We start from the raw sequence: 13,297 nt of genomic DNA on the forward strand, positions 1-13,297 counted from the left end.
CAAATCATCAGAAACAACATTTACCCAGTCCCAATTTAAGTCCCCGGCCAATAAAAGTTCACTATAGTTTAGTCTGGACAAAAGAAGCTTTAAAGATGATAAAGCCTCCCTGGAGGCCGATGGAGGTCTATAACACCCCACAACAGTTATTGAAAGGGACTTAAATATTTCACTTATAATAATTGTTTTGGAACACACCAGCTTATTCATAACCTTAAGGCTAACATATTCATACTAAAAGCTAAAAAACTTAAATTTTGATTTCAGGGGGCTTTTAACATGATGAGGAACAAAACGAACTGTGATTGGTTGCTTTACATGTCAGTTAGACGGCCCTAGGCGGTCCTTAGCCAATAAAAGCTGCGATGGAGTCCAGACCTTCTGTGGTCAGTCTGTGTCACAGTGTCTGGTTGTGTTTTCACTGGGTGTCCACTAGAGGTCCCTTCCTTCCTGTATCCATTCACTCTAGAACCACATTTCCCATAATCCTTGTTTGTTCCCATCACTTGTGATTGCACCCAGCTGTTCCCATTTATGTTGTTAGTGTCTGTGCATAAATACCCTGTCTGTGTTAGTTCATGTCACGGAGTCATTGTATTGTATGTCACTCGTCAACGCCAAGGTCTGTTTCTCGTTTGTTCTTGCTTGTTTTATTTATTTGTTATTCGGACGGATTAAAATGGTTTTCGACACTTGCACGGATGAGTATGATTCTGACTATTTGGATTACGACTCTTGCATGGATGACGATGATTTGGATTGCCCTGACTATCATGTTGCTGCTTTTGGATCCACCCAATTCTCCGCTAGCGATCGTGACAGAATGACTCCGTCCTCAAATGGGTCCAGCAGCATGAACATTTTGCAGGCGTTTGCTTTTGTGGCTCGGCAAAGGGAGGAGGCCATGACGCTCAGATTTCCTAAAGACTTTTCGTTCGACGACAGAGAGTCCTTTAGAGGAGAGCGTCTGGCCAGATTTTCGGGGACCCGTGGAGCTCGCAGAGGAGGAAGTACTAGAGGGGAGTCCCGGACTCAGTCTCTACTTCGGTCTTCCTTCGACCATGATCCGGTGACGCGCAGCCCAGAACACCCTTCGCCGCGGGTCCTGTCCCGTCCTGAACCAGCACCTCGCCAGAAGGGACGACGGAGGAGAAGAAAGACCTCCTCCGTGACTGTCCCGGTGGTCCCTAGTCCGGTGATCCCAGTCCCGGTGGTCCCGAGTAAGGTGGTCCTGAAACGGAGGAGGAGAAGGAGACCTGCGTCTGCCCAGTCAGAGATTGTCCACGTCACGTCTGCCCAGTCAGAGACTGTTCACGTTCTGTCTGCCCAGTCAGAGACTGTTCACGTTCCGTCTGCCCAGTCAGAGACTGTTCCAGGGCCGGAGCCAGTGTCTGTTCCAGGGCTGATGCCAGTGTCTGTTCCAGAGCCGGAGCCAGTGTCTGCTGTTCCAGAGCCGGAGGCAGAGCCAGTGCATGTTCCAGAGCTGGAGCCAATGTCCGTTCCAGAGCCAGTGCCTGTTCCAGAGCCAGTGTTCGTTTCTGTGTTTGTGTCTGTTCTTGTGACTGTTACAGTTCTTGTGGCTGTTCCTGAGCCTGAGCCGGTGTCTGTTCCTGAGCCTGAGCCTGAGCCGGTGTCTGTTCCTGAGCCTGAGCCTGAGCCGGTGTCTGTTCCTGAGCCTGAGCCTGAGCCGGTGTCTGTTCCTGAGCCTGAGCCTGAGCCGGTGTCTGTTCCTGAGCCTGAGCCGGTGTCTGTTCCTGAGCCTGAGCCGGTGTCTGTTCCTGAGCCTGAGCCTGAGCCGGTGTCTGTTCCTGTGCCTGAGCCGGTGTCTGTGCCTGTTCCTGAGCCAGGGTCTGTTCCTGTTCCACCGCCATGGCCGCCCGAGGGGTCTTCACCGCCCTGGCCGCCCGAGGGGTCTTCACCGCCCTGGCCGCCCGAGGGGTCTTCACCGCCCTGGCCGCCCGAGGGGTCTTCACCGCCCTGGCCACCCGAGGGGTCTTCACCACCCTGGCCGCCCGATGGACTTCCTCAGGAGTCTGTACGAACCCTGCTCCCTGCTCCGCCCTGGCCACCTGAAGGGTCGTCACCGCCCGATGAACTACCTGTCCCGCCCAGGTCGCCTGAAGGGTCGTCTCTGCCCAGGCCGCCCGATGAACTGTCATCCCCTGGTTCCATTCCCTCCCATGGTCCTGGCCCTCCGTCCTTCCCCCTGATTCCCCACAGCTCCACCTCCCTCATGGACTTGTTTTTTCGAGTGTTGTTTTCTGTCGTGGAGCGTCTGGTAGCCGCTCCGTAGAGGGGGGGTTATGTCACAGTGTCTGGTTGTGTTTTCACTGGGTGTCCACTAGAGGTCCCTTCCTTCCTGTATCCATTCACTCTAGAACCACATTTCCCATAATCCTTGTTTGTTCCCATCACTTGTGATTGCACCCAGCTGTTCCCATTTATGTTGTTACTGTCTGTGCATAAATACCCTGTCTGTGTTAGTTCATGTCACGGAGTCATTGTATTGTATGTCACTCGTCAACGCCAAGGTCTGTTTCAAGTCTGTTTCTCGTTTGTTCTTGCTTGTTTTATTTATTTGTTATTCGGACGGATTAAAATGGTTTTCGACACTGGCACGGATGAGTATGATTCTGACTATTTGGATTACGACTCTTGCATGGATGACGATGATTTGGATTGCCCTGACTATCATGTTGCTGCTTTTGGATCCACCCAATTCTCCGCTAGCGATCGTGACAGTCTGAAGCTCTGGCTACCCGATACTAAAACGCAAAGCTCTGTTTTACTCAATAGGTCCCTGCCCTATTTTTCTCTTCACCAAGGGGTATTTGGCCTAAAAAAAAATCTAATATAGAGTTACCTTCATTCTGTGGATCGAGTCTTGTGAAGCGTTGGCCTTCTGGATGAGGTATGTGTGTTCCATGTACTCAGTCAATCTCTGGAGAAAACTCAAAGGCTCATTAAAAATCACTGGCATTGTGATTTTCGACAGTTCCTGTGAAGAGAATAAATGATTAACAGGCTGAATTAGAATTAATCTGGCAAAAAAACATCATGCAAACCTTACAATACAAACAAACATTCAAAAATAATTTCAGATTACAATAAAAAATTTTGAACATAAAGTGCCTGAAGTTGAAGAAACACTAATACAGTATGTGTAAAATGAATTTGACTTACCATCCCGATGCATTTTTTGAGAATGCTCCACATACTGGCATTGTTTCGAGAGAACATAGCAGCGGGAAGAGCCGACCTATTGCAAAACGGATAATGAAACAAATTTCAGAATTTGGGGGGACACTAAATGCAATTTATTTAAGCAATATTACATGAGCAAAAGTGCTGTTGTCAATCAATACTACGATCGCAGGTGTGATACTGCTTATACACAACAGGTCCACAAGTTCACTTTGAGTAACTTTACAGAACACTGCATGAAAAGTGGGATTTTCATCAGTAAGCGTCACTGTAGATTGTCGTGGAAGTTCAGGTTTACGACAGTACACGGCAATTTACAGGCAACACTGAAAACTGCCGTGAATTGTCGGAAATTGACGTGGGCCTTGCTCGGCAGTTGTCCCCCCATGACCCCCCTCCTCCTAATTCTAGGGGAGGCTTTAACATGTAAATGAAAAAGCTGTGAGCTATACAAATGCAAATGAGGGTAGCAAGGGGAGTTTTACACCAGGTGACATTTTTCTAAAATGTATTAACTTCATTCTAAGAAAATCTCTGGTGTAAATACATCAGGCTCAGTATAGCCTAATTATAGACACTTACATTTTAGCTTGAAATTTATATATTTAATGAAAGTATTAGGGCTGTAATCGACCACATAATATCTTGGTCGACTGGTAGACTAAAAATGAATTTAGGAAAAAACAAAACGTTAAGTGAATTAGCTGTGCACCTTGTTGTCCGCCTACATTAATTATAAATAAACACACGAGTCTGACGGCTCGGACAGCGTTGCATCACGTGCACCTGCGCAATATCTTAGCCTATGATTTCCGAAAATAGTACTGTTGTCAACTAGTGATATCATCACAAGAACTGTTGAGGAATATGGAACATAATAGACCATTTTTTCAGGAGCTCAGCTTCGCGGCTGAGACACGAATAGACTATTAACTTTTTTTAAATGCTGCCACACTGCCGATTTCTTTGTTGACATGGTAGAAGAGGACTGGCTATGAATTAAACGCTCTACAATTAAATAAATAATAATCAGCAAACCTTCTAGTAGCCTACTTTCTTCAGTTTGTCTCGGGCTAATCCAAAAGAAGGGAAAACAAGGGGGTGTTCTGAAGACAGACTGTTACCTGTGAAACAGGGGTGCTCTGAAAACACCCCCATTTCAATTAGTGCTTTCCACCTGATGACATGGACGCAGCTGAAACTGTTTAATGCTATCAGTGGACTGTCTCGTCAGCTTAATGGTGCGTTCACGTGCTATGGAAAATATGATATTTTCCACTTGTGAACTGGTATTTACCAGTGTGTTGCGTTCAAGTGCTTTTGTTGTCGTAATGTGGTAAAAAGATGGAGATCCAGACCTGTTATTTAGCTAAAACTATTTTAGATTGCTTAAGTCATCTGCTACAGCAAGAAAATGATTTATCAAAACTCAAACGTAAATAATATATGCTGTATATTTTCTAGATCATGAATAGTACATATTTTTACCATTCACAACTCTTGCGTTGCTCTCTGCCATTTTGAAAAGGTCAAAGGTAATCTCATCTCGGCAACTCGTGCATCAAAATATTCTACGAGTTGCCCAGTGGAAAATACCACATGAGGGGGTGTTCATGTGCATTTTCCATGTCGGCTTTTGGTATTTACCATAATTACCATAGCACGTGAACGCACCATAACATACTCAGTTCGCTGACGATGTAAATGAGCAGTTTACTTTAGTAAATTGTAGGTTGCTTTGGAATCGAAAAACTCTAGGAAGAGAGGACGGGTGCACAATCCTAAGATTGCGGTAAGACCGCTATCTAAACTAAGATTTGTTAAGTAGCACAAGCTAAAAGTAGGCTTGCAAAAGAACAAGTGTAAGTTGCTTTATAAAAGTGTATTTTTTGGTCTTGTAATTTACAGGAAACAGTAACGTTACGCCGTCTTCACAATTCTGAGAAAAATTGTAGGTGCTACGAACCGGAGCAATGGTAAGATTAAAAATACTTTAATTCTCCTGTATAAGGAAATAGATCCTTTAATAGATAGGCCTATGTTACCGATCTTAACCGTACATTTTGTTTTCTCAGACTAACCTCACCTCATAACGAGGCCGTGACCTCATTTGCTCGGAGCTATGTCTGCAAGTCCAGAAACATGCTGATGATAATGACGACATTGTGTGTAAGTAACTTTTACTATTTTCTCCTTTATTGTGTAATTTTACAGTGACTTATGTTGTTTATTCATATCACTCTCATTTACTTGTTTTCCAGCTGCCTGTAAAACATATTACGAGACAGTGCGCAGGAGCTTCAGGTACAAGCAGCCAGATCTTGCATCGCAGGCGGAAGCTGTGAAGAGTTCAGCTCGGAGTCGAGCGAGAATTAAGAGGGAAGAGGGCAGGGGCGGAGCCAGACGATGTAAACATTCGGGGCTTAGCCCAAACCAGGGGCATCTATTTTTATTATGTGGGGGTGCTCTCCCTAGGGGTGTACAGGGGTATGGCCCCCCGGGAATTTTTTTTGAAAAATAAACCATTAAAAGGCACTTTCTGGAGAGTTTTGTGCAAAGAAATTGATAAATTGAGTATTACATGAAATGTGAAAAACTGTAAGGTTAAGAGCATATACTTTGCATTGTTGTAGAAGATTTAGCGTTTACATTACTGTTAATCAGTCATCACTTGATTACACATTGTATTACCTTGTTATATAGTGACCCATACAATGTGCCAAACATAATGTGCCACATGAAGAGAGATACACACACACACACACATACACACAGCCTACTCTGCGACTGCGAGTCTTGGTCTAGCAAGTCTTATATTTCTGTAATTCACACAGATCAAACACAAATATGCTGACTGAATAGATTGCTAGTTTATTTTGAGTAGCCAGCTAGCCGTTCTCTTGGCAGTTTGCTGATAATCCGGTGTCTGAAGTAAATATGAGTAAAATGCTCAAAACATCTATTGAGAAAAATCACAAGGACAACCTAGTCTTGGTTATTTAATTTTGATTTAGTCTTATTTTCCTTACCTTGTCATTCAAGGCCAGGGCACTTTTTTGTACATTTCTGGAACTTTTGCGCGCTACTACATCCCGCGCAACAATCTCGCAGGAACATTAATTATTGCTGCGCACATTTATCCGTGTCACCTAGATGCGCATGCACAAGAATACGGCCGTGTTCCGATTGTTCCCATCTCAGCTCCGCAGAGACAAAATAGACATGCCATTTTAAAAATCTTTCATTTATTGTCAAAGATATGTTTTCAAAAGCATCACTTTCATCAAATTTTGACATAAATAATTTCCAGTATATAGGCAACTGACTGCAAACATGTGCCGTGACTGAGACAGTGAGCTCGCTACGACGACGGTCACGGTGAAACCAAAGCCCATATTAGACTTTCTCTGGTGAAACCATGGGTGAAACATACAACAGCCCGCCAACGGCAAGCCCCTGATGACAACGACGACGAAGAAGACGATTTATATTCTTCTTCGTTAGTTTTTATTGGCAGTTGGCATACAAGCTGAGTGATGCGCGATGCAATGCATTACCGTCCGCCACCACGCACGGTGGTAGAGCTTTTGTTTCATTTTTTGCCGCTCCAGTCAGAAAGACTGAGAGGAAATTAAACAAAGTTGAAGTCATTTTAAAAAACCTAAAAGATTCGGGGCTTTTGACAAAACATTCGGGGCTTAAGCCCAATTAGCCACCCCCCCGCTCCGCCCCTGGAAGAAGGTAAGATTTATTTGATACGATCTGTTTTTGGACAATGTGACTATTTTTCAGGTGAATTAATAGATGTGTTGTGGTCATACGCAGTGCTGTACTGATTGTCTTTGGTTGTGTTTACAGCTGTTAGAAGCGAGACAGTGTGCTAGCTGAGGATGAGGTGAGCCTTTGGAAGCGCGCTACCACATGATGTCTGATGAGGAAGATGGCATCGTTGGCGGGGTGTGGATTGTGTGACCTCCGTCCTTTCGCAGCCAGGAGCTCACAGAGCTCTGTGCCACGCTGAAGTCGAGATTAGAGGCGATTCCAAAGTACAGGGATACGCACCACAGACGTCTGCTAAATGGACCAAATTTTGCAGCCGCGAAGCTTCCAATTTGTTGTGTGGGTGGATCTCCTACGCTTTGTACATATAGTTATTTGTTTGTGTTAATAAAGCTCTTTCTTTGAATGAACAGCATGTCTCTGGCAAAATATTTTTTTCTTGATGGTAATAATAGATGGTAATTGTATATGAATATAATACAACATAATAGATATGACTATATATGAATACATAATTTAATAGCATATCATATGAATATATATATATATATATGAATATATACATAATTTAGTATGTAAATGTATTATTATTACAATTTTGGGGTTTACATTTATAATGAGGCAGGGTGACCAATAGCAACAGATCTGCCAACCAATCACGAGTGATTTTTCTTGTTTAAATGTAGTGGTTTCAACCAATACTGAGTGAGGTAATTCAAGCCATTCTCTGGCAAGGCACGCGCGGGCGCTGCTATTCATATGCTAATTAGAGCCATTAGCACCTCCGCTAGCTCTCCACATACGTCATATGGTACGTTTCCGTCAGTATGTGGCACAGGCGAATGCGACGTTCGCAGGCTGTAAATTGTCATTAACTGACGAAAATTAGGGAGATTTCCGACCGTTTACGAGACGAAAATCCCACTTTTCATGCAGTGGAAGGTCTTCAATGAAAATAGACCAAAGCAGAATCAACGAGTACAAAAGGACAGTTACGGAGGGACGGTTTGACATTTGGTTTGAAGGAGAACCATTTGCTGTTATCTGTAAGCATTGCATTTATTTTTGTGGCACATTTGCTCTTGGGAATACATCATATTGACAGTTGCTTGTAAGCATCACAAAATAAAGTTTATAAATTAATTAATATTAATATTGGGTCACACTTTATAGGTGTCTTTAACTATTATGAATTTACACAAAAAATGTTTTAGGTACAATGTACTTATTGTGTTGTATTGCAAAACACTTTGAAAGTGCTGCTATTAAGGTGTATACGGGATAGGTTAAGGACAGGTATGGTGGTATGGGTAGGTTTAAGGGTGGGTTAAGGGATAAGGTTTACAACAGTGTAATTATAGATGTTAATTTACTTTAAAATTAATTTATATTAATACAGCTGTAATTAAAAATGCAAGGTTTTTTAAAATATAAGTACAATGTAAAAACATGTATATACACAAAAATTGCATTGTATCAAACGATTATTAATTATATAGTAGTTAAAGACACTTAATGTAAAGTGGAACCTAAACTATAAATGTTCCTCGTTCACTTCATTGGCTGCCATATCAAATATAAGGCTATGCGATGACGTTGACCTACATGACTATGAATAAATGTAAATGTTATTGCTCCATCGCTCATTTCACTAACCTGAACCTGATAAAGGCTGAAGACTACTAGATACTAGAAAACCAATTGTACAACCAAGGATTTAGGTCACATGGATCATGGCATTCCCTTAAACTGGCTGGAGAAATGTTTAGATACTTCCAATATTTTGTTTCACAAACACTTTGTTTGTGCAAATCAGGTATTGTCAAACCTAACACAAGCATAAGATTATGGAGTGCCACAAGGCTCTGTATTAGGTCTTCTATGGTTATAACCGACTCATAATGTGACCATAATTATAGGCCGTATGCTTTATGTAGCTAGTTAATGGCGTATTGTTTCACTCAGCTAAACAAATAAAATGGACTTCACTTGATTACATAAGGTTTTAACTGCATGGACAGCAGCAACAACAATACTAATATGCAAAAAAATGTAATCGTTTTTTAACAAAAAATAAACAAGATGTAGCCTACTTTTATATTCACTGTCAAGTGAGTAGACATTTTAAAATGAGATGGGAAACAAAATCCCATGACAGAAAAGGTATACCTGTGATTTTTGACTCCATTACTCTGGGTCGTGTCTCCCTGGCTACCGTCCCCTGACATGACGTCTCAGTCTCTGGGGTCACAGATGAAGCTGTGTCGAAAAAACACCAGACTGTTTACTGATCCGGCTCTAGAAATGCATAAAAGAATAGTAAAAACACGGTCCTTCAAGGGAAAATTAAGAGTATTTCATTTTTTTATAAAGATAAACAAATACATAAAATGAAATAGACAGACCGACAAGACCAGAGCTATTTTATCCAAAAGCAATCGTAAGCCTAAGTATATGTAGAGAACATTGGTGCCTGTGGTTTCTATGATCTATGCAGGCGTATGATGCTTTGAGGAAACACAGCCTTAACCGTTTGAATGAGAAAGAGTTGACAGTACTCCTGTTAAGAGAATGTGGACAATTAACATCAACAAATGTATTTGTATTGAATAAATTCTTTGGATTGCTTTTTTATGTAGGAAACATATGCTTACGCAAATAATTCACACATTTCTATCACTGAAAAGCATGTAGGATTATGAGATTATAACAGTATTAGATTCAGCAATATGATGACATCTGTCGACTGCAGATGAGCACATGCCCCTTCATCAGGTTTGTTTTTCTTTTAAATTTAACGTGCAATTCCACTTTATAAATCTCACAGCTCATCCTGAGATGATTCATGGGTTTGTCTGGCTTCAGCACGCACTGCTATTTCAAGTGTTCATACGGGACTGAACTGCTGAATCCGTCAACTAACAGAGCTATAAAAACACCAGCGCTCAACTAACTTTAACCTTATATGATAACAACCAAACATATACCTACAATTTAACAAGCATCATGCACTACTGACATCTATCGATACATGTATTTTATTAGTGCTATATAAGCTGGATGGATAATATGACATTAATAGATGGACTGCATTAAATTAAATATAGTTATCTTTATTTGTGTGTTGTTATTGGTGATAGAACTAAGTTTTATCTAATTAGACTAGACTCTGCTCACAGCGTCTGTCTGTGATGATGTCACACCTGCAAACACACTGATTACAGGATGCAAAAATGTAAAAAGAAATTTACGGGGTTGAACAAAAAAAAATCGCAGCTGCTCAGTGACACAAAAATACAAAGTGAAAACTGACCCTTGACGTAAAAAAATAAAATAAAGCAATTATTATTTGCTACATATAATATTTGACATGATACGTTCAGTGTAAATGTGCAGGTTCTGGTCAGGATTAAGGTTACTGTACCTTCAGAGTGACATCATGACAAATGCTACTGTACCGGTCTCACTTACAGTCACTTGACCTGTCTCGACACATACTGTGGTCATACCTCTGACTAAATCCACTGCCCAAATCTTCATTTGACAGTGAAATAAGTGAAAATGTGAGCAGAGAAAAGCAGAAATGTGAATGTACCTGCCTGAATGGCTGCTGAAGGTGTCACCTTGTTTTGCGTCCTCTCTGCTGTTCCTGTGTGTGTGACTGTAGGTGTGTGAAATGGAGCACAGGAGAGACGGGAGGAGTGTGTGTGTGTGTGTGTGTGTGTGTGTGTGTGTGTGTGTGTGTGTGTGTTTGCAGAGCTCAGCATAAAGAGGATCGGAGAGCAGCTGATCACACTACACCTGGGCTATGATGAACACACACACTGAGACAACACACACATATACAGCTATAGTACGTACTTCAACTATTAATACATCAGTAATGTTTTCATAATTATCAGTGTTTTTCATTATATGAGTTTCTGTAATAAATGTGATTATCCCAATGGCTGTATTTTCACTGCATACTGATTTCATGGGATTCACACCCCAAAACACACATTACAGAGTAAAGATGGTGTGTCTACAGCCCTTGTCTAGAAATTAATAAATAAATATACATTATGATAATTGAATGTGATTAACATCATTACATGACAGGTTGATAGATAGATAGACAGGCAGTAGCTGAAGTGTGGAAGTGATTATGAAGGGTGTAATGGAACAATACTGCTTACTATACACTGATCTGTCTTAAGAGGCTTACTGTGCTTTAACAGAGTAAGCACTCTTCAAATCATTTTAGGCTAACAATCTGAATCTTTTCCCCCCAGTATATGTTACGTGTGGGTTGTGGGAAATGGAGCGAGGACTCAAGTGCAGAGGAGAAGTTGTGTTTAATTAAGTAAAACATAAATCAAACAAACAAAACAAAGAAATACAGGTCTCATGAACTAATTACAGAATCCAGGAACAGAACAAACACAACTCAAAACTCAGGTAACATTAAACAACAAACGAGCACCAGACAGCAAACACAGGGAGACTAAATAGGAAGGCAAACAAGGAGGGAAACGAGGGAAAGCAGGTGGGACAAATAAACCAGTAACAAGATGGGAGGGGCTAGAACATCGACAAGAGCACATGGCACACAGAAATCACATGATAGCCATGTGCTCACAACCAACAAGACCATAACATAAACACAAGACCAGGCATGTCACAGCTCTGTCACAAAACCAAGAATAACCAGAACTGTAGTGACAGAACCGTGACACTACCTCCCCTCTAAAGGAACGCCACCTGCCGTTCCTAAAGAGAGACATAAAACGAGACAGGAACACCAGATAGACACAACCCAAAAACACTACAACACGAAACCAAAACAAATATTAAAAGTGAGGGAGCAAACAGGGAGCAAAAAATAAATAAAAATTCACAAAAGTCCAAAAACTTGACCAGGGAGGGACGGGAGGGTTAAGCCAAGGACCCTCAAGCTTTTCAGGAGTCCTGGCAAGGATCAAGGTGGACCAGGCTGTGCACGGTGGCCAAGATGAGCAGGCAGACCATCGGACAGCCAGGACAAAACAGACAGTCCATCGGGCGGCCACGGCGGAGACAACCCCTCGGGCGGCCACGGCGGAGACGCCGGCTCAGGAATCGACACCAGCTCAGGAACAGGCACCGGCCTTGGAACAGAGCCCGGCTCAGGTACAGGCTTCGGATCAGCGACAGACACCAGAACAGACACAGCCACAAAAACAGAAACAAACACAGGGACAGAAACAAACATTGGTTCAGGAACAGGCAACGGCTCAGAAACAGGAACCATCTCAGGCCAAACAGACAGGACGTGAACAGTCTCTAACTGGGCAGACGGGGCGTGAACAATCTCTGACTGGGCAGACATAACTGGAACAGTCTCTGGCTGGGCAGCGACGACATGAACCGACTCCGTCTGGGCAGACGTGACGTGAACCGTCTCTGGAACCGTAGACCTGACCTGAACAGATTCAGGCTTGATGGATGGCGCCGTCAGAGCGAGGCGCTTGAGTGGCGCCGTCAGGGCAGGGCGCTTGAGTGGCGCCGTCAAGGCGAGCAGCTTGGGCGGGGCCGGCAAGGCGAGCAGCTTGGGCGGGGCCGGCAAGGCGAGCAGCTTGGGCGGGGTCGGCAAGGCGAGCAGCTTGGGCGGGGCCGGCAAGGCCAAACGCCTGGGCGGCGAGTCAGGGATGACAGTTACCTCCGGGATGGTCTCTGGGTTAGGAACCACCGGACCAGTTGTTGAGGAGGCCTTTCTTCTCCTCCTCCATCTCCGGACCACCGGACTCGGAATCCACCGGCACTGGGACCCCCAAAAACGATTCCTCCCGGACCACCGGGTTAAAGACTACTGAAGACGATAAATATATAACAAATTGCTCCAATGTTTGGAAAAACAAATATTTTTGCATTTTTCCCTGACATCTTTGAAAAATACAAATGCAATGGCAATGATTAGGCTAATGTATGTTTTGACAGGATATACAATATTATCAAGAGCACTCTGCTTTAGCCTTAATGTAACTAGAAATACTATTAATACAGTATAATATAGAATTTTAAATAAACTGAAGAAATACATCTTCATTCCTTCCCATACCCAATAACATTTCCTTAGCCAAACCGAGACAAAGCTTTTGGCCTGGTTGCAAAGCAGTTGTAGAGTTTTTGACTGCATCAATAATGTATACGATGGGCTATATATTAAATGTTCTAGTCTAAAAATGTTAGGCGAGCTTTCTTCCAACTTACTTTCTCCATCACGACGTGTGTTCGCGCGATGTCGCGGTGGCCGAACTTCCGTGTGTGTTCGCGGACTTCGCGCGTCTATAAG

General features: G+C 42.9%; 1 protein-coding gene across 1 annotated transcript in view; it reads right to left on the reverse strand.

Annotated features, from left to right (window-relative positions):
- LOC130100130 (oxysterol-binding protein-related protein 1) overlaps window positions 1-10,683 on the reverse strand; it is a 40,925-nt gene extending 30,242 nt beyond the window's left edge. The window contains exons 1-4 of the mRNA XM_056265628.1: window positions 10,580-10,683; window positions 9,154-9,249; window positions 3,184-3,259; window positions 2,864-2,998 (exon numbers count right to left, since the gene is read on the reverse strand). Coding sequence (XP_056121603.1) covers window positions 2,864-2,998; window positions 3,184-3,259; window positions 9,154-9,212 — 270 coding nt within the window. The 5' untranslated portion in view covers window positions 9,213-9,249; window positions 10,580-10,683. The remainder of the gene's footprint in view (window positions 1-2,863; window positions 2,999-3,183; window positions 3,260-9,153; window positions 9,250-10,579) is intronic.
- Between the last annotated feature and the right edge of the window lie 2,614 nt (window positions 10,684-13,297).

The sequence above is a fragment of the Rhinichthys klamathensis genome, unplaced genomic scaffold, assembly GCF_029890125.1.
Source record: "Rhinichthys klamathensis goyatoka isolate OS25496 unplaced genomic scaffold, OSU_Roscu_1.1 h1tg000011l_1, whole genome shotgun sequence".
Classification (NCBI taxonomy): Eukaryota; Metazoa; Chordata; class Actinopteri; order Cypriniformes; family Leuciscidae; genus Rhinichthys; species Rhinichthys klamathensis.